We start from the raw sequence: 21,508 nt of genomic DNA, 5'->3' as shown, positions 1-21,508 counted from the left end.
AGACTTGAAACTGGTGCATAGTGAGTGTGCCAGGTACTGGACTGGTAGCTCTAATTAATAACTCTTAATGGTATGAGTGAATTTGAAGGTGTTTGTGTGGCACTCTAAATGGGCCATATATGAGAGAGTGTGCCAGGTGATGGACTGATACCATTAAGTTAATATCCTTACAGTATGGGTGAGATTAGGGTTGTGGGAGGAGTAATGCCAAGTTTCAGATGGGCGTGTCATGGAGTGGGTGTGTCTTGGAGAAGGTGTGTCTTAATGGTATGAGTACATTTTCCAGGTGATTGGCTGAGGGACTGGTACCATTAAATGAATTAGTGACTCTAAATTGGCCTGGTATAAGTATGCCAATTGCTGGACTGGCACTAATAGGTTAATTTGAACCACTAAATCATCCTGGTATAAGCGAGTGTGTCAGGTCATGGCCTGGTGCTGTTAAATGAAGACTCTAAATTGATGAACTGGCATCCTGTCCAGGCTGCTTCCTGCCTTAAACCTGAGGAGGCCTCGATTGGCTTCACTTCCTCCTGGTCCTTATCTGCTCTGACATGTATGAGATGGATGACGGGGCACCATAACCGCCCTATGGATGAAATGGCAAATCAGACAAGTATCCAGTTGTCTCTCATGTTGCTGAGTGGAGATTTTGGCATTTTGTTTAAATTGTGCGGGCACAGAACCAGATAGACAGTGTAGTGAGTGTCCAAGCTGGCAAGTCCTGGGTTCAAATCCTAGCCTGCTCACTTTCTCTGTGGCTTTTGCCTGACCTCCCTGTGTCTTCTCCCCGTTTTCTAGTTTTTCCTCCAACATCTCAAAATTTTTGGGATAATTTAATTGGCTTATTGTGAATCTCCCCATCATATAGGTACTGTAAGTGTGCCAGTGGAATCCTGTGTTCGACTGGCACCCCATTTCAAGGTTGGCTCCAGTCCTGTATAATTTGAATTAAGAGGATTTTAAGATGAACGCATGGACTTTTTTAAGCAAACTGAATGTAATCATTTCAAAATTTCATTAAAACATCAGCTCGAGCAACAGCCGGAACTGCTCGGCATGAGACACCAGTGCCTTGTAATTGCGTAATTGTTACAGTGGAATTTTCATAGATGGATCGACGGACGGATGGAACTTATTATTTTTATTCTTTGTTTTCCAGATGACTTCAGAATCTCTTCAAGAGCACTCGCCACTCGCCACTGAAGGTGACTTTCCGGTCGAATCGTGTCCACCGCCTCCACCTCCTCTCCCAAATCAACACAGTAAACTGAGTCAACCGCGTTTGCCATCTGCAGCCTGTGCCAACAGCGGAGCAAGGGAAGCATTAATGGAAGCCATCCGAACAGGAGCCGGGGCAGCACAATTAAAGAAGGTACTGGCGTCACTGTGATTTGTGCCACATCTTATACATGTCACAATAGTGAGGAGAGCTGTGACAGAAAGCGCCCTTCATGATCAGCGTATCGTTCCATAATAAAGGGGCTACACTCATATGCATTGTCTGTCCAGGCAGCCGGAATCTGACGTGACAATAAAGACGAGAACCAACTCTGAATGGGCAACCATTACACACAAAAGGGGGCACGCTTAGAGCCACCAGTTAATCTTTGGGGTGTGGGAATAAATCTGAGCAACTTTAACCACAGGAAGACTGTGCACATTTGGCAGAGTGGAAGGGCTGGGGATTGAACCCCCACTAGATTCCTGGAAGGGTTAAGAAGTGACATTAACCACTATGCCACCATCCAGTATTGGCATGCATGCCTTCACAAACTCACTTAATTGTGGCAGCATTGGTGTGCAAGGCAGGAAACAGGGTGCCAGGGCGCAGTCGTGCACATGCCCACATAGTGCCAATTTGAAAACCTTGCCATTTTTACATGTACATTTTATATGTATGTGTTTAGCGGACACCTTTATCCAAAGTGATTTACAGAAGAGGACGTCATAATCGAGTAGGCCTCAGTCTTGTGGGGGCCGTTTTGGGTGGCAAATGGAGACGGTCACAGAATTGATGGCCACAAGGGAACAAAATGCAGGCGAGTTACACACTCCCTTAGTTACAAGAACCTGTGGAAGCCATCAGCAGTTAGAGAGAAATTCATGAGACAAGACAGTAGCTTCTTATACTCATTGAGATAGACAACAGTTTGGATGGAGCTGGGCAGCTTGTTCCACCAAGCTAGGAACTACACATGGAAAAAGAGTCAGGATTGGCATTGGATGCCACGCAGGGTTGGCCTCAGCAGACGAGAGTGGAGTGTAGGACCACGTGAGTGTCGCCATATATACCTTGGCAGTGACATTCATGTCTCTGCTGACTCTTCCTGTGAAGTCAGTAGACAGATTGGGAGAGCATAGGGGGCCATGAGATCACTGGAAAGGGGTGTGTGGCGCTCCCGATATCTACAAAAGGACGAAGGTCCAAGTCTTTAGAGTCCTGGTGCAGACAAAGAGTGGACTCCTGTGTCTCTTCAGAGAATCCTTGGGTCCCGCTGGTTTGGCTTTGTGTTGCTCACGGAGTCCCAAATGAGACACATGACCTGCATTTTGAGGGAGCGTCAGTTACGGCACTACAGCCATGTGGCACTATTACCTGAGGGCGATCCTCATTGTTGAGGATCCGAGCGGCTGGACTAGGCCCAGGTGACACCCACATAATGCCTGGCTGCGGAAAATAGATTGTCATTTCTAGAGTGTGGGACTGGACTGCTTGTCTGCCGTTTTGGGGGTTTGCCAACCAGGATCCCGAGCTGTTTCATCGTGCGGTGGGTGCTGGTAATGCGCTGTAACAGGGCCTGCTCCCCAACCTGACCTGACCTGTGCTCATCATGCACTGTTTGATTTAATAAAACACTTAATAGAAAAATGTGGCAGAAAATGAAAATTATACATTTAATAAGGCTTCAGATCATTTGGATGATTTCCTCGGAAAGAAAAAAAAAATCTACAATAGAAGAACGTAACATTGCAGACCAACAAGCCATAAAATGAAATATGGTCTGAGACTGCCAAGGATTGGATTGTAATTTGAAATGAAAACCCGGCCCTCCAGAACCAGCGTTGCGTACCCCTGTTGAGCCTTTAGATGAAGGTAGTATATATAAATGTCGTACTGGCTGTTTATGTCATTCTTTAGTTACACACTTAACTTTTTTATATTATTGTTTTGTAATGTTACATGAAAATTCCGCCCTGACCAAAACACCGCCTGAGGGCTTCGCCTTGTTGGATGTGACAGTATTTTTTAACACGTTAATCACGACACGCTAATTGCAAAAATGAACGCGTTAACTTTCCCAGGCCTAATACTACGTTACCGTTCACTGTTAATAGCCGGGGTTTGAGTCATTTTAGGACCTCTTAAGGTCATAATAAGGAGTTGAGCTACATATTCTCTCAGGTACGGCCTGATCTTGCAGATGTTGCATTGAGTGAATCTGCAATACAAAGTGTATGGAGTGTCCTTAACTTCTGGGAGTTGTTCAGATATTTAATGTCGATATTTGGGATCACTGATTATTTTGGGGCCATTTTGACCATTGTTTGGGGTCGCGCATATTCACCATCTTCCAGATTGTCTGTTGTTTGCGCACACCTACTGGTCCTTTAAGGCCATGACCTGAATTTCACTGTCAGGTCATTCTGGACGATCCTTCTCTGTTTGAGCTGCGGATAAATGTCTCTGTGTATGCTGTACAAAGTTGACAAAAAAAATGAAAAGACGTTGGGGCGACAGTGCAAACCTGTATATATTAAGAGGCGGGTCCAGGGGGGCGGACACCGGAAGTGACGTCGGAGGTGGTTGGGCTATCAATCATCCGGTCTGTAGAAGTAGAAAGAGAAGAGGCACTCATCTTGTGGATCGGCATTTAATTTACCACCACCAGAGCCTTTAAGTTGTCCCCAAGGTGCCCGTGTGTGACGGTGTTAAATCTATGGTGTGCTCACCTTCGCTATCGCTTATTAACTCGTTTCGTTTTGGCGTGTCACACTGCTTTTTCTGACCTTTCTAGTTGTGACCCCTTGTCTGTTTCTGTACTTTCCTCTCTTTGCTGCTTTACTTTCATGACACAGAGAAGACATAACAACATGGACCTTGAAGGACAGCTGGTCATCGATCACCACGGCAAGGCTGCGTACTGATTTGGCGGGTGTTAGTGATGAGGAGCCGAGGAGAATGGAGATGGGGTGCTGAATAGACAGACGAGCTGGGATAACAAGAAGGCCCATGTTTGCCTAGCTGAGCTGGTGATGCTGTTCCTTCATCTCGGGTGCAATATCAGTGAGACTTGTAGAGACTAGATAATACCGGGGGGTCCTCTGGAAGGTACAATAAGTCCAGCTGCATATCATCGGTTCAGGGGCCACTTTATGGAGCCCGGTAAGGAGATGTATATAGAGAGAAGTGGAAGGGGCCAATCCTTACAGCAACCCCACACTTGCCTGGTCAATCCTTGAGATGTCACATGGTAGGATCTGCCCAAGTGGTAGGACTCAAATTACCTTACAGCCATTACGAAGATGTCGAGATCAGAGATGGTGGCAAGGTGGATCTGGTGGTTGACCGTGCGTGTCACAGGTGGATGAGAGATTAATGAAGGATAAGGACAGATGACATGTTGGTGGCCCTAGCCAGCCATAATGTGTCGACAGTTCTAAGTAAATGGCCCCTCTTGAAGCCACTCAGATGCTCAAACAAGCCAGCTCTACTACCGACCCTTTGGCCGTTTCATGCTGTTGACACTGAACACATGGGTGTGTTGCCCCCAACACACACACACACAGTCACCTGGACAGCTGGACGCTTCTCACTGACAGGCTGACGCAATCCACACACGTGCCGACTTTAGCCTTGGTGTGTTAAAGTAGGCAAACATCAAGTGCGATAATTTGCTTTCAATTGTTGATCAAAGTCCTCGCTTGTTTGCTTTTCGTTGTTAATGATAAGTTGTTCATATTGTCACCGGGGCCTGCACAGTCCTCACTCTTGTCTTTTCATGTTTTTTTTTGAAAATGTGCACTCATTGCAGTGGCAGAAAGGCTAGGGGACGAGGGGAAAACCAAGGGCTGCCGAAAGGGAAGGAGGGTGGCAGGAGTGCCTGGCGAGAATCGCTAAACTGGAAAATGGCCGTAAGCAGCCAGTGGGGATCGAGATGCTTAGTGCAGTTTAGGGTCGTGGAGCTGAAGCCACACCGCGGGACACTGGGTGCAAGGCAGGGACAGACTCTATTAAAAAAAAAACTTTTGTGACCAGTAATGTTTATAAATGGCATCCTTCAATCCACAGGATTTTAAGAGTCAAGGATTTCAAATTTGACATTCATTTTGGTGTTGTAAAGCAGATTGGCATATCAGCAAAGGTGGGATCAACAGAATGTTGCTGTTTTGTATTCATAAGAATGACTTTGAAGGCATTTCAGTTTTATATATATATATATATATATATATATATATATATATATATTGTGAGATGTGGCCGGCTTGTCATCCCGGCCAATACCCCCAGGGAGCCCTCCCTGCAGTGTGGAGGTGCCCCGAAGACCAGCAGGGAGTCATGTGACGTGTAGTTTTTATACAAGACCCTGCTGGATACCACCTGCAGGGAGGACCAAAGACTTATCTGTGCCCTATGACCCGGAAGTTCGTCAAAGGAAGAGCGACGGGCTTCTGGGGTGAAGAAAAGAACTTTTACCTGACCGAGAAGTGATACAGGATCACATGGACTAGGGATTGGGAACACTTCCAGGTCAGGGTATATAAAAGGACTGTGGGAGCTGAGCTGGGTGGAAGGGTGGCAACGCGTCTGGGAGTCGGAGGATTGATTTATTGTATTTGTAATTGTGTTTGTATGAGTATAGTGGAGGAGAAGGTGCTTTGTGCACTGTGGCAATTAAATAAAGTCAACTTGTGGACTTTTATCTGGTGTCTGGAGTTGTGGACAGGGGTTCAAGGGAGCGATAGCACCCCCTATCTGTCACAATATATACTAATAAAAGGCCAAGCCCTCACTGACTGACTCACTGACTCATCATTAATTCTCCAACTTCCAGTGTAGGTAGAAGGCTGAAATTTGGCAGGCTCATTCCTTACAGCTTACTTACAAAAGTTAAGCAGGTTTCATTTGAAATTCTACGCGTAACGGTCATAACGGTCGACAACGTCCACCATGTTCAACTTTCTTATTTATGGCCCCATCTTCACGATATTTGGTAGGCGGCTTCCCTGCGCTAACCGAAACCGATGTACGTACTTATTTCAGTGGTATGACGCCACTGTCAGCCATATTGAACTTTCCAACGTCACTAATTCTTCAACTTCCCGTGTAGGTAGAAGGCTGAAATTTGGCATGCTGATTCCTTACAGCTTACTTACTAAAGTTAAGCAGGTTTTGAAATTCCACGCGTAACGGTCATAACTGAATCCTACTTACGTACATATATACGGCCATAGCCTGCAGCTCGGTCGCCGTGTGAGGCGGAGTTGTGTCCCCCACACCCACGCCTCCCACGTAATTGAGTGCCTGCCCATTTAGGGCCGTCCGTCAGCAGCTATCCAATAGACACGCTGCCGCGAAATATTCGCGGGTGAAGGACTGTGTTTATGCAAATAAAGATGAGATGGTCAGGGATATAATAGTGTTTGGTACAAACTCAGCAAAAGTGCGAGAGAAACTTTTAAGTGCCGGGTCTGAGCTAACATGAAATAAAGCCGCGGACATCGTAGGATCGCACGAGATAGCACAAGCACGGCTGAGAACCTTCAATGCATGTACTCCAAGCGGCTCACGTGAACTGAGTTTGCAGGACTGGGAAAGGTAAACCCGTGCATGCAGTGTGTGATGTCTCAGATAAAGAGGAAGACAAGCTGTTTATTGATGCTGTAAGAAAGGAACAACCCTCTGGATCTGAACAAGCCTTTGTAGACATAGCAGTAGGAAAGCAAGGTGTAAAGCTTAAGTTTAAATTACGTTCATAAACACACTGCCGCTAAATATTTGCAGGCAAATCCACAACTTAATACCGGGAATGCCTGTTAAACATCTTAGATTCACAAGTACCGATTTGGGTAGTGAACACTTTGATGAATGAAACCGGTTATCTTTACAACGGTTGACAACATGGAATGTAACTTGAACACAACACGACCTCCAAATACCAACCTGATTGAAAGAAATAATGATAATCAAATCCTTGATGACAGCAACACTCATAACACTCACAAAACAATTACATTGACAATCATGTTACGTTATTTTTAAAATGTTTCCTTTTCTTTTTCATAACTTCTTTAACACACTACTTCTCCGCTGCAAAGCGCAGGTATTTTGCTAGTAATATACTGTATATACCCCGTATTTACGCGTCTACCACGCACACATTTTTTCCCGGAAATTAGCATTAGAAAATCAGGTGTGCGCCATACATGAGGAAATGTAAGCGCGAGCTTCTGCTTGGGCTCTCTCACTCGCTCGCTCGCACTTTCATCATGCAACAAAAACAGAAGGACATTTCGTGGAAAACGTGCCCAAAACGCTTCCTATACAATCACAACGTGCGTCGTACACGGAGCAAAACAATTTTCGTGATTTTCTTTGTACAAATTAGGGTGTGCATCTTACACGAGGACACATGATACATGAGTAAAAACGGTAAATATGTATATATATATATACAGTGATCCCCCGCTGTAGCTGCATTTTCCCAAAATTACCAAAGTTCAGCAGCTTCAACTCAAAAATGAGCCTGACGTGCAGAAATGATTCCACAGACAAAATATCTTTGTTTTTAGAAGTTTATTAAAGTTTCAAAGTAAGACAGTTCATACAAAAAAAAGAAAATTAAAATAGCAAAAAAGGAAAAATTCATGTTAAGAAAAGTTCAATTCTAAGCTTAATCTTGTTACATCTCAAATCGTTACTATTTACTTAACATTTCTGAATCATTTCAAAGCGGTCAGAAAACTGTATGCTTATCCCATTTCTGAGTTTAAAATGGGTCTTTTAAGTCCCTTCTCTAAACACAACTGGTCTATCATCACACTGTTTCTCAGTTATAGTAAGAAGGTTCTATCTCCTTACTAACTTATAGGGGGAAAAGACTATACCGTTGTCTATGACTATGAAAGAAATTTATGTTCTATTCAAATTATGCAAACATTAATATGAGTTTAACTCAAAACTTCAACTTTCTAAGATTGACTCTTACACATAAATAAATAAATATACAGTATATAAACACGCACAATAGTCTGAACACACAAAAAAAGCAAGAAAATTTAAAAGAAGGGAAACCTCTGCCTTGGCAGTACCAATGACAGTGAGGCGCCATACAGTCGTCCTTCAGAGTCTATTTGCTCTCGTTTTCGTACTCGGGAGAGCCTTTAGCTCCTTAGTAACCCAGGGTTTATTGTTTGGAAAGCAACCCGCCGTCTTTGAGGGTACCACAGTGTCAACACAGAAGGTCTGTGATGCAGTGACTGAGTCCTCCAGGCTTTACTGCCTCAGTATTATGGGGGTAACAGGATGCCGTCTAATAGCGGGCTTGGAGCTGGGAGTAAGATGAATCAGGTGGTCAGATTTGCCTAAAGGTGCCAGTAGAAGGCAAAACCAAGTAACATGGCATAAAGAAAAAGAAGAGCAGCAACATCTGCTAAACATCAGGCAAATCACTGAGGTCGATTACATGACAAAGGACCCCATAACAGAAAGAAGACGAAAAGAATAAGCAGACAAGACACTGAAGCACACAGACAAACAAAAAGTAAACCTAAATAATTGGAGTTTGTCTTCTTCATTTAAATACAGTGGTGTGAAAAACTATTTGCCCCCTTCCTGATTTCTTATTCTTTTGCATGTTTGTCACACAAAATGTTTCTGATCATCAAACACATTTAACCATTAGTCAACCATTAACCATTAGTCCAAAGACATGCAGGTTAGGTGGATTGGTGATTCTAAATTGGCCCTAGTGTGTGCTTGGTGTGTGGGTGTGTTTGTGTGTGTCCTGCGGTGGGTTTGCACCCTGCCCAGGATTGGTTCCTGCCTTGTGCCCTGTGTTGGCTGGGATTGGCTCCAGCAGACCCCCGTGACCCTGTGTTTGGATTCAGCAGGTTAGAAGATGGATGAAAAAAAATCCAAACCTACATGGCCCTGTGTGGAAAAAGTAATTGCCCCCTTGTTAAAAAATAACCTAACTGTGGTGTGTCACACCTGAGTTCAATTTCCGTAGCCACCCCAGGCCTGATTACTGCCACACCTGTTTCAATCAAGAAATCACTTCAATAGGAGCTGCCTGACACAGAGAAGTAGACCAAAAGCACCTCAAAAGCTAGACATCATGCCAAGATCCAAAGAAATTCAGGAACAAATGAGAACAGAAGTAATTGAGATCTATCAGTCTGGTAAAGGTTATAAAGCCATTTCTAAAGCTTTGGGACTCCAGCGAACCACAGTGAGAGCCATTATCCACAAATGGCAAAAACATGGAACAGTGGTGAACCTTCCCAGGAGTGGCCGGCCGACCAAAATTACCCCAAGCGCAGAGACGACTCATCCGAGAGGTCACAAAGACCCCAGGACAACGTCTAAAGAACTGCAGGCCTCACTTGCCTCAATTAAGGTCAGTGTTCACGACTCCACCATAAGAAAGAGACTGGGCAAAAGCGGCCTGCATGGCAGATTTCCAAGACGCAAACCACTGTTAAGCAAAAAGAACATTAGGGCTCGTCTCAATTTTGCTAAGAAACATCTCAATGATTGGCAAGACTTTTGGGAAAATACCTTGTGGACTGATGAGACAAAAGTTGAACTTTTTGGAAGGCAAATGTCCCGTTACATCTGGCGTAAAAGGAACACAACATTTCAGAAAAAGAACATCATACCAACAGTAAAATATGGTGGTGGTAGTGTGATGGTCTGGGGTTGTTTTGCTGCTTCAGGACCTGGAAGGCTTGCTGTGATAGATGGAACCATGAATTCTACTGTCTACCAAAAATCCTGAAGGAGAATGTCCGCCATCTGTTCGTCAACTCAAGCTGAAGCGATCTTGGGTGCTACAACAGGACAATGACCCAAAACACACCAGCAAATCCACCTCTGAATGGCTGAAGAAAAACAAAATGAAGACTTTGGAGTGGCCTAGTCAAAGTCCTGACCTGAATCCAATTGAGATGCTATGGCATGACCTTAAAAAGGCGCTTCATGCTAGAAAACCCTCAAATAAAGCTGAATTACAACAATTCTGCAAAGATGAGTGGGGCAAAATTCCTCCAGAGCGCTGTAAGAGACTCATTGCAAGTTATCATAAGCAGCTTGATTGCAGTTATTGCTGCTAAGGGTGGCCCAACCAGTTATTAGGTTCAGGGGGCAATTACTTTTTCACACAGGGCCATGTAGGTTTGGAGTTCTTTTTTCTCCCTAAATAATAAAAACCATCATTTAAAAACTGCATTTTGTGTTTACTTGTGTTATATTTGACTAATGGTTAAATGTGTTTGATGATCAGAAACATTTTGTGTGACAAACATGCAAAAGAATAAGAAATCAGGAAGGGGGCAAATAGTTTTTCACACCACTGTAAATGGTTTGTTTTGACTTTAGAAAGATATTATAGCATAAGAGTTCACAGGACAGTTACTGAATAGATAAATATGTGTACAAATCTTTTGTCATGCAGAACATTAGGTTGACTTTCAAGGGGGCTGACTACTTTTTGCAGGCCCCCATATCCATCTTTTTTGCAGCATTTTATTTTAGGCCAGTTGGTCTGCGTGTTTCTCCTTGTCTGATTTGACTGAAGATGATGCTGAAGCAGTTCCCTGTGATGTTACTTAACTTGGATCGCACCGTCTTGTGTTCTTTTTATCGTTTCAGGTTCCTGTTCCTTCTAAAACCGTACTCGTCAATGGGAGGCTCGGGACCATGCAGGCATCGTTGGGCTCCTAAGGATTCCATGGGACCGGTGCCACTGAGGAGTTTTTGGAAACACCATGCCATATGCTACTCTCCTGGGCTTTTGTGGATGATCTTGCACAAAATAACCAAATCCACTAAAAATGTGTGTGCCAAGAACTGTTTAAGTGTGTTTGTGGCTGTGGAGCAGTGAGGTTCACACAGGCCCGTGCGTGGACTACAATGACTCTGTGTATAGAATCGACTGAATCATACGACCCTCAGGGTCCCGGGGCACAACTGCCAGAAATGACGACGACCGTGTGTTGAATTGAATCACACTGGAGTGCGAGTCACCGTTAGAAATTCACAAGGGCAGAATTTGCCTTCAATATTTAAAACCTTACATATACTTTGCTTGTATTCTGTATAATTTAATGCATAATATTTAATGGTAGTGGTCACTGTCTTAGGTTCCCCGCCTCCATTACTAGGTGCACTGTGATGGAAAAGAAATGTTAAAGGGAGCCGAGAAGAATCCGAAAGAAACAGGCAAAGGGCTGCTAACAGGTAGGGGAAAAACTTCTTCATGAATCTAAATCTGAAATCTGAGTTCAAGTGTGCTACAGAAATTTAAATCCAAAGAGAAGCGCGCCTGTAAGGTTTGTTTTGGAATTACCAAGAATCTTGGATGTTGATCTATCTTGCCAGCATCTTAAATATCAACTGTGCCATGACGTGCCACGCCTAATGCCAGCTGTGACCGCGACCCCATCATTGCTGAAAACAGCGTGGTGCACTGACAGTGCAGGGTGGATGGAATGAGAAGACGAATCGGGTTTGTAACATCAACCCAGGGAGGGCAGGAATTAAAGAAACAATGGCTGTGACGTGAGACAAAATCGTAGAATGCGAAACACTGTGAGAGGAAGAGAGTCAATAATCAGAATGCAGCCTAAGCCAAAATGTGTAACCTAAAGTCGAAAATCAGAAAAGTATTCACACGCAGAGGCACTTTTAACCATCATAAAGGTTGTTTTGATTTATCCACAAACTTGGGACACTCTGGAAGCATATGATGTTGGCCTTCATTCTCTCACAATAATACGTCACACGTTCCCGATCGTCCTGCCTCGCAACAGCCTGGCATTGCCGCGTCACAAAGAAACGAAACAAACAATGGTGGCGCCCATAAGAAAAACAAAATGGCACCCTGAAAAATAACGTCTTCTTAAAACGTTCTGAGTCAAAAATACGATCTGTTTGTTTCATTCCTTCACCTGAAAAATCCACAGAGCAACATCTCCATTATTTTTAAAGGCTGAAAAAAGATAAAACAAGCCACGTCTTTTATAAACAAAGAAAAAAGCCTTGTGTTATTGAATTCTTGACAATGAACTTTTACGTGATCTTCGATTCTTTGGGTTACGTTTCAGTCCTTGCTGATTTTTGATAATAGACTCCAGAGGTCCGCTCCATTGCTTCATATTATACGTCAGTGATAACGCCTGATTACACTGTGGTTAAGATTAGGGATGGCGGAGGGTTGTCTGAGTCAAGTCAAGTCAACCACATGACAAAAAAAGCTGCAATCCAATTGGCTGTCCAGCGAAGCTGCTGAATCGCAACCTTTCTCAGTTCCTGACCACTGCTGTCTTGTGACCTCGTGTCTAATTTTGCATCCGTTTTTCACTTCTTTTTCTGAGACAATCGACTATACTGACAAGCCGGCTTAATTACCGATGCACTTGATGATACGATTTGAAAATTAATTAAGAGAAAAGAAAGCCAAAAACTGAAAAACAGAGTGAAAAGTGGAAAATCTACCACACCACAAAAAAGTCAAAACGAGAGTCAAAAAATCTGATTAATAATACCAGCGTGAGTCCTAAACCAGTAACAACTTTTTGGAAACTGAAAGTTTTAGAAAGTAAAGAACGACCACCTAAAAGGGCTTTGAACCCTTTGTGTGATGAATGGCAGGGTTACGACCTCCAAGGCCGGCCCCTAAGAGGCGCTGAAGTGTAAACCGGTGGTCCTGGGGACCCTCTGAGACTGCAATTTCATTCATGTTGCCGTCTCTGTTTGTCTGAGTCAAATTTTGCCCATTTTTACAGAACCGATTTCCTTTAAAATGTGCATCCAATGCCGATCCCCCGTGAAATTATTTCAATATTTGACCCGGGATCTGTACAGTAATTACTTCACATTTAAATTTCATATTTCTTTATGTTATACTTTTTGCAAATACACACATATACCGGGTGGCCAATATTTATGTCTCTAATTGAAAAGGCGTTTTAGTCAGGAAACTACCGATGTTCAAGTAACATAATGGAACAGGAACATTAAGAACCTTAAATATTTTTTCATCCACTGTTCTCCATGCCGTGGTCCACCAACACGCCATCCAGATCGATACACACCTGAAGACGAAGAGCAATGCTGTCACAGATGGCTTGGCACATCTGTACTGGTATCTTCTGAAATTCGTCTCTGATCGCTGCACGTAGCTCAGCCACTTTGTGGGTGCGATGTTGATACACCTTCTCTTGTAGGTAACCCCACAGGAAAAAGTCTGCTGGGGTCAAATCGGGAGACCGAGCCGGCCATTCCACAGGCCCACGTCAGCCGATCCAGCGTTGCGGGAATGTTTCGCTCAACCACTGTCGCACTGGTATGGCGTAGTGTCCGACAATCGATTCGCCGCCATTGTGTATTCAAACACAGCAGGGGTTGTCTGGTCCAGCACATTGTTACTGCCATTTTCCGGCTACACAGTGATGCCATTCTCGATAAATTTCGTGCAGTAGTTTAAATGCTCCAGCCTGTGAAATGTCATAAACATAAATATGGGCCACCCTGTGTATATATAGAGTACCTTTAGCCAACGCACAAACGAGGTGTGATCAAAAAATACGGTGAATATTTTAATAAAAGAAACGTTTATTGCAGTAAAAGATTTCCAACTACTAGTCCCCCTCAAAATACTCTCCTCCTCCACTTCGAATGCCGTTCTGGAAGTTTTCGTTCAGGAGTGTCTTTAGTTGGGCTGTCGTGGCTGCCTGGATGTCCTCAATGGATTTAAATCGTTTGCTTTTCATGGTCACTTTCAATTTTGGGAACAGCCAGAAGTTGCACGGTGCCAGATCCGGCGAATAAGGTGGATGCGGACACAGAGTGATGCTTTGATTCGACAGAAATTGTCGTACTAGAAGGGATGTGTGACAAGGAGCGTTGACATGGTGAAGAATTACACCGTTTCAACATTTTCCTAGGTTATTGATGTTGAAGGACGTCCTGATCTTTTCTCTTCTTCAACCGAGTCAGATCCATTACAAAATCGATCAAACCACTTGTAAACAGTCTTGATTGTCGTTGCAGTGTCACCATAAACCGATTTTAACATCTGATGGGTTTCCTGAGCTTTTTGCAATTTGAAACAAAATTTCATGTTAATGCGTTGCTCGATGTCCATTATTAACGACAAACTTGAAAAACTTGGAACTCAACAGTGGCTCACAAACGACTGACAGTATCGCACAAGTTGAAATTTGTCACCAATTCGGCTCTAGGATGGACCTGTCAGAACCGGCATTGAATTGTACTGTGTTGCTTTTGGATGGTGCTGTACATCAACATTCACCGTACATTTTGATCACACCTCGTATATTTGAAAAATTAGCAGTGTTGGTCAAGTGGTTAGCGTATTGGACTTTCGATCAAACAGTCGAAGGTTCAAGACCAACGTAGACAAATTAATTTAAAGAAAAAAATAATTTTGATGAATTGATATTGAAGCTTTGTCAAATTACTTCAATACGACAGTTAAGCAGCATCGGTCAGGTGGTTAGTGTGTTGGACGTTCAATCAAATAGTCGAACGTTCAAGTCCAATGTACACACGTTTTTTTTTTGTTTTTTTATTTTACCAGTTTTTTCATCATTTATTTACAAATTTGGCGAAATACTCTTCAGTGATTTGTTGTATTGGCTCACTGGATAAACTGTTTTCTGAGAAAGGTTTGATTCTCCAATAGACAAACACACATTTCCAGGACTTCACACGTATAACGTTTCGCAGTGGTTAGAACTTTCTGAACTGAGAGATGAGTGATGTCTCACTTCCAGATCATAGGTGCACTTCCACTCTGTCGCTAATGTCATTTCTGTCACATCACCTGCCCACCCAAGTCAAGGTCTTTTTAACGTGCCAAGGACCGCGTGGCATTGGGGTGGCTAAAAAATATATAAAAAAATTTTTAAGTGACACGATTTTATTGAAAAATGCACTTAAACTTTAAAAATATGTTTTTTTTATTGTACAAAGATTTTGTTGGTCATATGTGGCTAAAAATAAAATTGTGGGCCACCCATAAAAGAATGAATTTAATTCAATTAAAAACCATAGAGGTTAGGTTAGGTTAGGTTAAGTTAAGTAGACTTTATTATCCCAAAGGGAAATTCGTTTGGTTTGTTTGTTTTAGATTTCTTAAATGGTTCCTAAAAATAATAACTCTTACAATTCATACATTTTTCTACAATAACTTCTGCACCGTTGTTTAGGCTCTGAAACATAACGATTTTGCATATATGCTTTAATGTTCTTTTAATTGAGGCTAAAACATTACAGAAATCATTTGGTTTATATATTGACCTTACCACAACTCCATTTCTGTTTTGGTGTTGGGCGCCCCATGTTGCTAGGTGTCATTACCCATAAGTCAATGCAACGGTGTGACGCTCCTATTGTGTACGATTATCTAAAGCCTCTTGTGCATTTTTGAGTTTAGATTTACAGGAAACTAATTTCTATATTTTTAACTTTGATTTGCGATTACATTTTGATTTAAATGAACTGATTTTCATTTTGTTCTGCTGAAGCAGGGTGATTTTTATTTTCGCACCAGAAGTGAAAACGAAAAGGATCAAAGCCAAAGAGACAAACTGACTATTTTCGACAAGCCAGAAATGTGACACAAGTACCAAACTTGTAAACCAGAAAGTAAGTCAGAAAACCGAGAATGAAAATACTGAGAAGTGCACGTTAAGTCTTTTAGTTTTGTCCAAAAAACAGATACCTTTTAAAAGGGTCACACTGATGACATCACACCAGCGAGCTCCCTGGGGACTTATGGGAGGTCACAAAACACCACCGTCTGTCAACATTCAAAACAGCGGCACAAATAAGATGCTAAAAAAATTACATCTTAGCCAGGAACCAAGGATGAAATAAACGCCTTACTCATCCTCAGAAACTCAAGAACAGTCATCAAGAAGTTCCATAAATGTATGAACAACACCAATCACAGTAGACAGTACGCTCAGTAGTTAGCTAGTGTTAGAACAAGATCCCACTTGCCTGTCCTGTCACATGCTATTTGCCCTGCCCATCCACAACAATTATGGCTCAGTCCTGTGATGTGATTGGAGGAGCGGAGGACATAAAACTGAAATTCCACTACTGCTCGCAGCGCACAGCCACTTTGGCTCTTGACTGCGTTTGTATTTCCTTTTTCAATTTTATTTTTTTCGGTTTCTCTATACCCATTCCTGTGTTCTGACTCTCATGTTGGGTGTTATTTTTTGGATAACTGAATTTTATTCTGACGTCCAGTTGTGGCAGTTCTGCTTCATTTGTAAACCATTTTGTTGGCCACTTTGGATTTTTCACACTCAACACCAATTTCAGTTCCCGTTGATATATATGATATATATATGCTCATATATGATACGTACACAGTGATGAAGAATTGGGGTCTGTATAGGAAACCCCATTTACAGTTGGTCATCAGGAGCTGAAATATAAAACTGGGGGTCGCGAGTTGCTGCCGCCGGTCACACAGGTTAATGACTCAACAATGTATTAAATGGGAATGGGTTGCGTGCAGATTGCAAAGGGTCTCGTGACTGGTCATCATTTGACATTGCTCCACGATGACTTTAGGCAGCGATTCTCCAATCTCGAAGACACTTGGAAAGGCAAGATAAGGTCACAAGGAAATAAAGTTTGTGAAAGACGTCATAAGCCCATCACAGTCCGAGGTTTGAGTTTTCTGTCTTCGACTGGTCACTTCTGAGAAACAAGCTGTTTCACAAATGAACGCCAACTTCTGATCTGCTTCTTTCTTATTATTTCTGACTGGGCAGAAGGGGCAAAACTTTCAGAGCCAATGAGGAAGTGACTTAAAAAAGTCATTAACATCCATGACACACCGCTCCCCCGCGTTCACCAAGATTCTGATGTGTGGAGAGCCCTCAAAACGTGCCTGACAAATTAGTACTAGCATGTCCATCCAACACGTAGCCGTTCCCCAGTGCCATGACAAACGGGAATCAAATGTGAGGGATGTAAAAGATTTCCACAGTACTGAGAGTCCAAAGTGTACCCATACTGGTATGAATGGTCAGACCAAAAACAAAGAGCGTGTGATCCTAATAAATGAACGCAGATGGTTTAGGAAATGACCAGACTGCTCCTTCTGTCACCGTTCTGCCAGTGTAGTCATTTGGTTTCCTGATCGAAACAATGAAATGAGCTGTCGTCACCAGTCGTGGATGCTGTGAATTCCTTCATCCCGTCTCACAGCATAGCGGCTTGGCGTCTGCAAGGAAGCTTTTTTTTTTTTTGAAAAATTTTGCACTCTTTGTTATTTGGTAATCCCTACTTTCCATATTATTTTTGACTGCATGTTACTCTTTCTTACTCACCAAGTTCTTTGATCGTCACATCTCTTTCCATTTTTGTTTTTGCTGTTACTGGGCCATTCACAAGCAACACAAAAAGGTTTAATGGGAAACTTAAGGTGTCTCAGGGATGAGACAATGGAAGGTTGGGTTACAGGGGCATACAACACACTGGGAAATCGTAAATACGACACGTACTGACACCGTACTGTCACGCTGGCTAGGGCTGCACCTCATCCGCTAACCTTCAGCCTCTTCACCTCCTCACGCCCGGATGAGCACCTGCCTTCATCTTCCTCCTGATCTTTAGGTTCCCAGATTGAGGATTCGGAGGCCATTTTAATGTACATCCAGTATCATGTGACATAAAGGTACTGGTCTAGACCTCCCTCTAGATGTCCACAACTTGAGCCAATCATAAGAACATAAGAAATCTGACGAAAGAGAGGAGACCATTTGGGCCCTCAAGCTTGTTTGTCTCCTGATCCTTCTCAATAGTTGCCAAGGTTTCTGCTTCAACTCCATGTCTGTTCCAGATTTCCACAAACTCTGTATAAAGAAGTCCATCCTGGCTTCAGTCGTAAATCACATTGCACACAGCCACTGACGCGTAGCTCACTGCCTTTGTATTACACGTCAGTCATGATTGGCGACTCACCCTGTCATCCATTTCAAGGTTCACCTCACGTGTTGTTCTCAAAAAAACATCCTTACTCTGTGGTTAAAGTTGGGGGGTAGTGATGTCAACTTCTCAGTGGGCATGTCATATAGTGGGCGTGTCATGCAGTGGGCACGTCATTCAATGGGTGTGTCAAATAGTGGGCGTGTCCTGTGTCTTGGGCTCCAGCCAAGACCCATCTCAGTTTTCAGAGTCGATCATGTGACATAAACATGCAATCCTATTGGCTGAATCACAGAGCCCCAGAGGTTTGCAGCTAAATTTGTCTGTCCCCTGATTTCCTTATCCCTTAATTCAATACATTTTAATTCGAAGGGCCGTGGCACGCCTGGCAAGGAAATTAATTTCAGTTTTTTAAATATTGCCTTTAAATTGCTTCGTATAGTTACATTTATTAACATTAGGAAGATTTAGACAAGAACAGGCCATTCAGCCCAACTAAACTCGCCAATCCCAGCCACTTAATTCCTCCAAATTAACATCAACTTGAGTTTTGAGGTCCCTAAAGTCCTGCTGTCCACCACACCACACTACACGGTAAGTTTTATATTCTTTACCGTCTTGGTTTCCAGCTCCATGTTTGTTTTGGGGATGGCACCACAATTTGGTGCATTGCAGCGTCTGTTTCCACGGGAATTTCCCATAAAGCACCAGGGCCGCTCCGCTTGTGATGTTATCAACGTGCTGGTGTAAAGATCACCATAAAATAATCCCTCGTAGCCCAAGCTTAGCGATCTGCTTTCTTTGTATGTTGATGACTGTTTTTTTTTTGAAATGCAGCTCTGACCCTTGACTACGATGTTTTTCTTTGGTTCACGATTTGGCTTTGATGTTTGTTTCTTTTTCACTTTCGGTTTGGACCCTTGCTTTGTCCGTTGACTCAGTTCCAATGCTGTGTTCCATTTACCTTGAATGTCAGAGCTGGGAAGAATGTCACACCCGAGTTGGAGGAATTCCAGTGAAACATTTAGAAAAACAACATGGATGCCTCCAGGAAAGCCGTTGTTGCGCTCGCTCGTTCGAAATACAGACGACTGCCGAACATCGCATTACGAGGTATTTTCCGGATACGGTAGCAACAAGTCCACCGTTAGAAGTTGGACAGCACCGTGTGGCTGACAGATTTAATGAGAGTGAAGTGCTCATAAACAATAGAACATTCCAGCTACCACTAAAGTTCTCGGTGTACGTCGCCATTTTGGTTTGATGTCATAATCTGAAGTTGGATAAACTCGGACTTTCCTTGTAGGAAATTTGACTTGTGGGGGCATTCCAGTTGAAAATTTCGAATAAGAACTCGGAAATTCTGACTTCCCAGTTCAAATTCTTGTCTCTCCTGAATTCCTTGAACTGCCTGTCCTTCCCTCGTTGGCCACATGTGAAGTTTGTCGACTGACCCCCCAGTTATGTTCAGCATCGTCGGGCGTTTCTTGGTAATTCCAGCAGGCTCGTTATTTCTGGTCCGTCTGATGTTGGTACTGCTGGGGATTCTTCATTTGTAAAACTCGATTTTTAGGCGGCACACAGCCGACTGAGTGACGTTTGCAGGTTTTGTGTTTTATCGCTTATGGACTCGTTTTGCAGCCACATCTAAGGTATCATAAGGCACGTTACGGCTTCGGGGGGTGGCAGCAGTTTCTCGATGCCGAAGATGTGTAAATGAAACGCTGGATGAATGAACTTTCACGTTCAGGATTAGTCGTTAACACACCGTTTTCGTGGATATTGTATGTTTATCTAAAGAAGCATCTCCAACTTTTTGTCATTTTAAAGAAGCTGTTAGTATCCTTTGAATTATTTGTATATTTTGAAAAATAAACGGTACCGTTTGTAAACTTGTCTTTTTCATTGGTAAATTCATTTCTCAGTGTATTACGTGAAATTTTAACAATAGCTCACCATAATGCAGCCTTTCCATTTCTCGACTCTGGTTTGTCCGTTTGTGACTGTCTGGGTTGGCTTTGACAGCCTGTCATGACTGCCATCTGGAAATGTCGACAACACGACCGGGATGAGCCGTGCAAAGGGGGGGATACACACAGTCATGAGGGGGTACAAATGCAAGGGAGTTTTTTATATTACAACAAATCGTGTTCTATTAAGTATGTAAAAATATAAATTACTAATCTAATGAAAATAGGTGAGGTGTTCAGTGGATGCTGAAACATTGAAATAAATACTCTGATTGATGAAGAATTTACACTCGCGTCACTCTGAGGTCTTTCAGACACTTAGGGCTGTTTTCCTGCTCGGAGGCGCTTTATAAATACGGGCACTCCTGTACCGCCTCGTCCCCCTCGTCAATAGTGCAGAACAGGGTCGGATTAGTACGAACAGTTTGACTTTGGCATCAATACCAGCTGTCGGACCCCACTACCAGTTCTAAAACGAATACCGAAGCAATTCACAGAACTCCGCCCCCTGCAGTCTCTGGTGCGTCACGTCAATACAAGGAGCGGTTTGTCCCCTCGTCGAGTCACCAGCACATTGAAGAACTGGGGGGGTCCACCATGGAGTCTCCAGCGCATTGAACAGTTTGGTGGGGATCTATTGAGCTATATTTAACAGATGAGTGCAAAGTCCTTAAAAACTTCACATTTACTTCCAGTACCGAAAACGCCAAAATGCTGGTAGCGTACCGTTTTAAAAAACTGGGTTTCTCGGTACGTTTTCAGTTTCTGGTAAACCGCACAACCCCAAGTGGAGAATCATCAGAGAATTTCTACAAGTGACACGACCTGCTGTTATATTTCTAGTCGGAGTGAAGAGAAAAGATGACAGGACTGGGCCTTTGCCCTCACAAGTTCTCCCAAATCCTGGAATTAGCCATAGTTTCCTATAAATTATGAAAATTCATCAAATGTTTTCACTCCTCCTCCTAAAAATTGGACCAAACTTGTGTCACTCTGAGAAGTTTGAGCCTGTTAGGACTGTTTTCCTACTCTGAGACGCTTTATAAATATGGTCGCTCCTGTACTGTCTCGCCAATACACACCATTAGTGCGGAATGGTGTTAGGCCGCTGCTAAAGTATTGACTTGTATATCAATGGCAGCTTTTGGACTTCAGTACCGATTACCAGAACAGTAGTAATATAAATTACTAGTCCAGTGAAAACAGGAGGGGTGTTCAGTGGAGGTTGAAACGTTGAATTACAGTCATATGAAAAGGTTTGGGGACCCCTCTCAGCCTGCATAATAATTGACTCTCCTTTCAACAAAAAAGATAACAGTGGTGTGTCTTTCATTTC

The 21,508-nt window shown here is 43.0% G+C and overlaps 1 protein-coding gene across 1 annotated transcript in view; it reads left to right on the top strand.

The window, feature by feature from the left end:
- The window catches only part of LOC120516047 (protein cordon-bleu-like), a 90,743-nt gene extending 79,368 nt beyond the window's left edge, over positions 1–11,375 (top strand). The window contains exons 7-8 of the mRNA XM_039737482.1: positions 1,163–1,375; positions 10,877–11,375. Of these exons, the coding sequence (XP_039593416.1) occupies positions 1,163–1,375; positions 10,877–10,948 (285 nt within the window). The 3' untranslated portion in view covers positions 10,949–11,375. The remainder of the gene's footprint in view (positions 1–1,162; positions 1,376–10,876) is intronic.
- The last annotated feature ends 10,133 nt before the right edge of the window (positions 11,376–21,508 follow it).

The sequence above is a fragment of the Polypterus senegalus genome, chromosome 15 (genome assembly GCF_016835505.1).
Source record: "Polypterus senegalus isolate Bchr_013 chromosome 15, ASM1683550v1, whole genome shotgun sequence".
In the NCBI taxonomy this organism is placed as follows: Eukaryota; Metazoa; Chordata; class Cladistia; order Polypteriformes; family Polypteridae; genus Polypterus; species Polypterus senegalus.
Note: the sequence above shows the minus strand (reverse complement) of the source record. Positions and strands in the feature narration are given on the sequence as shown.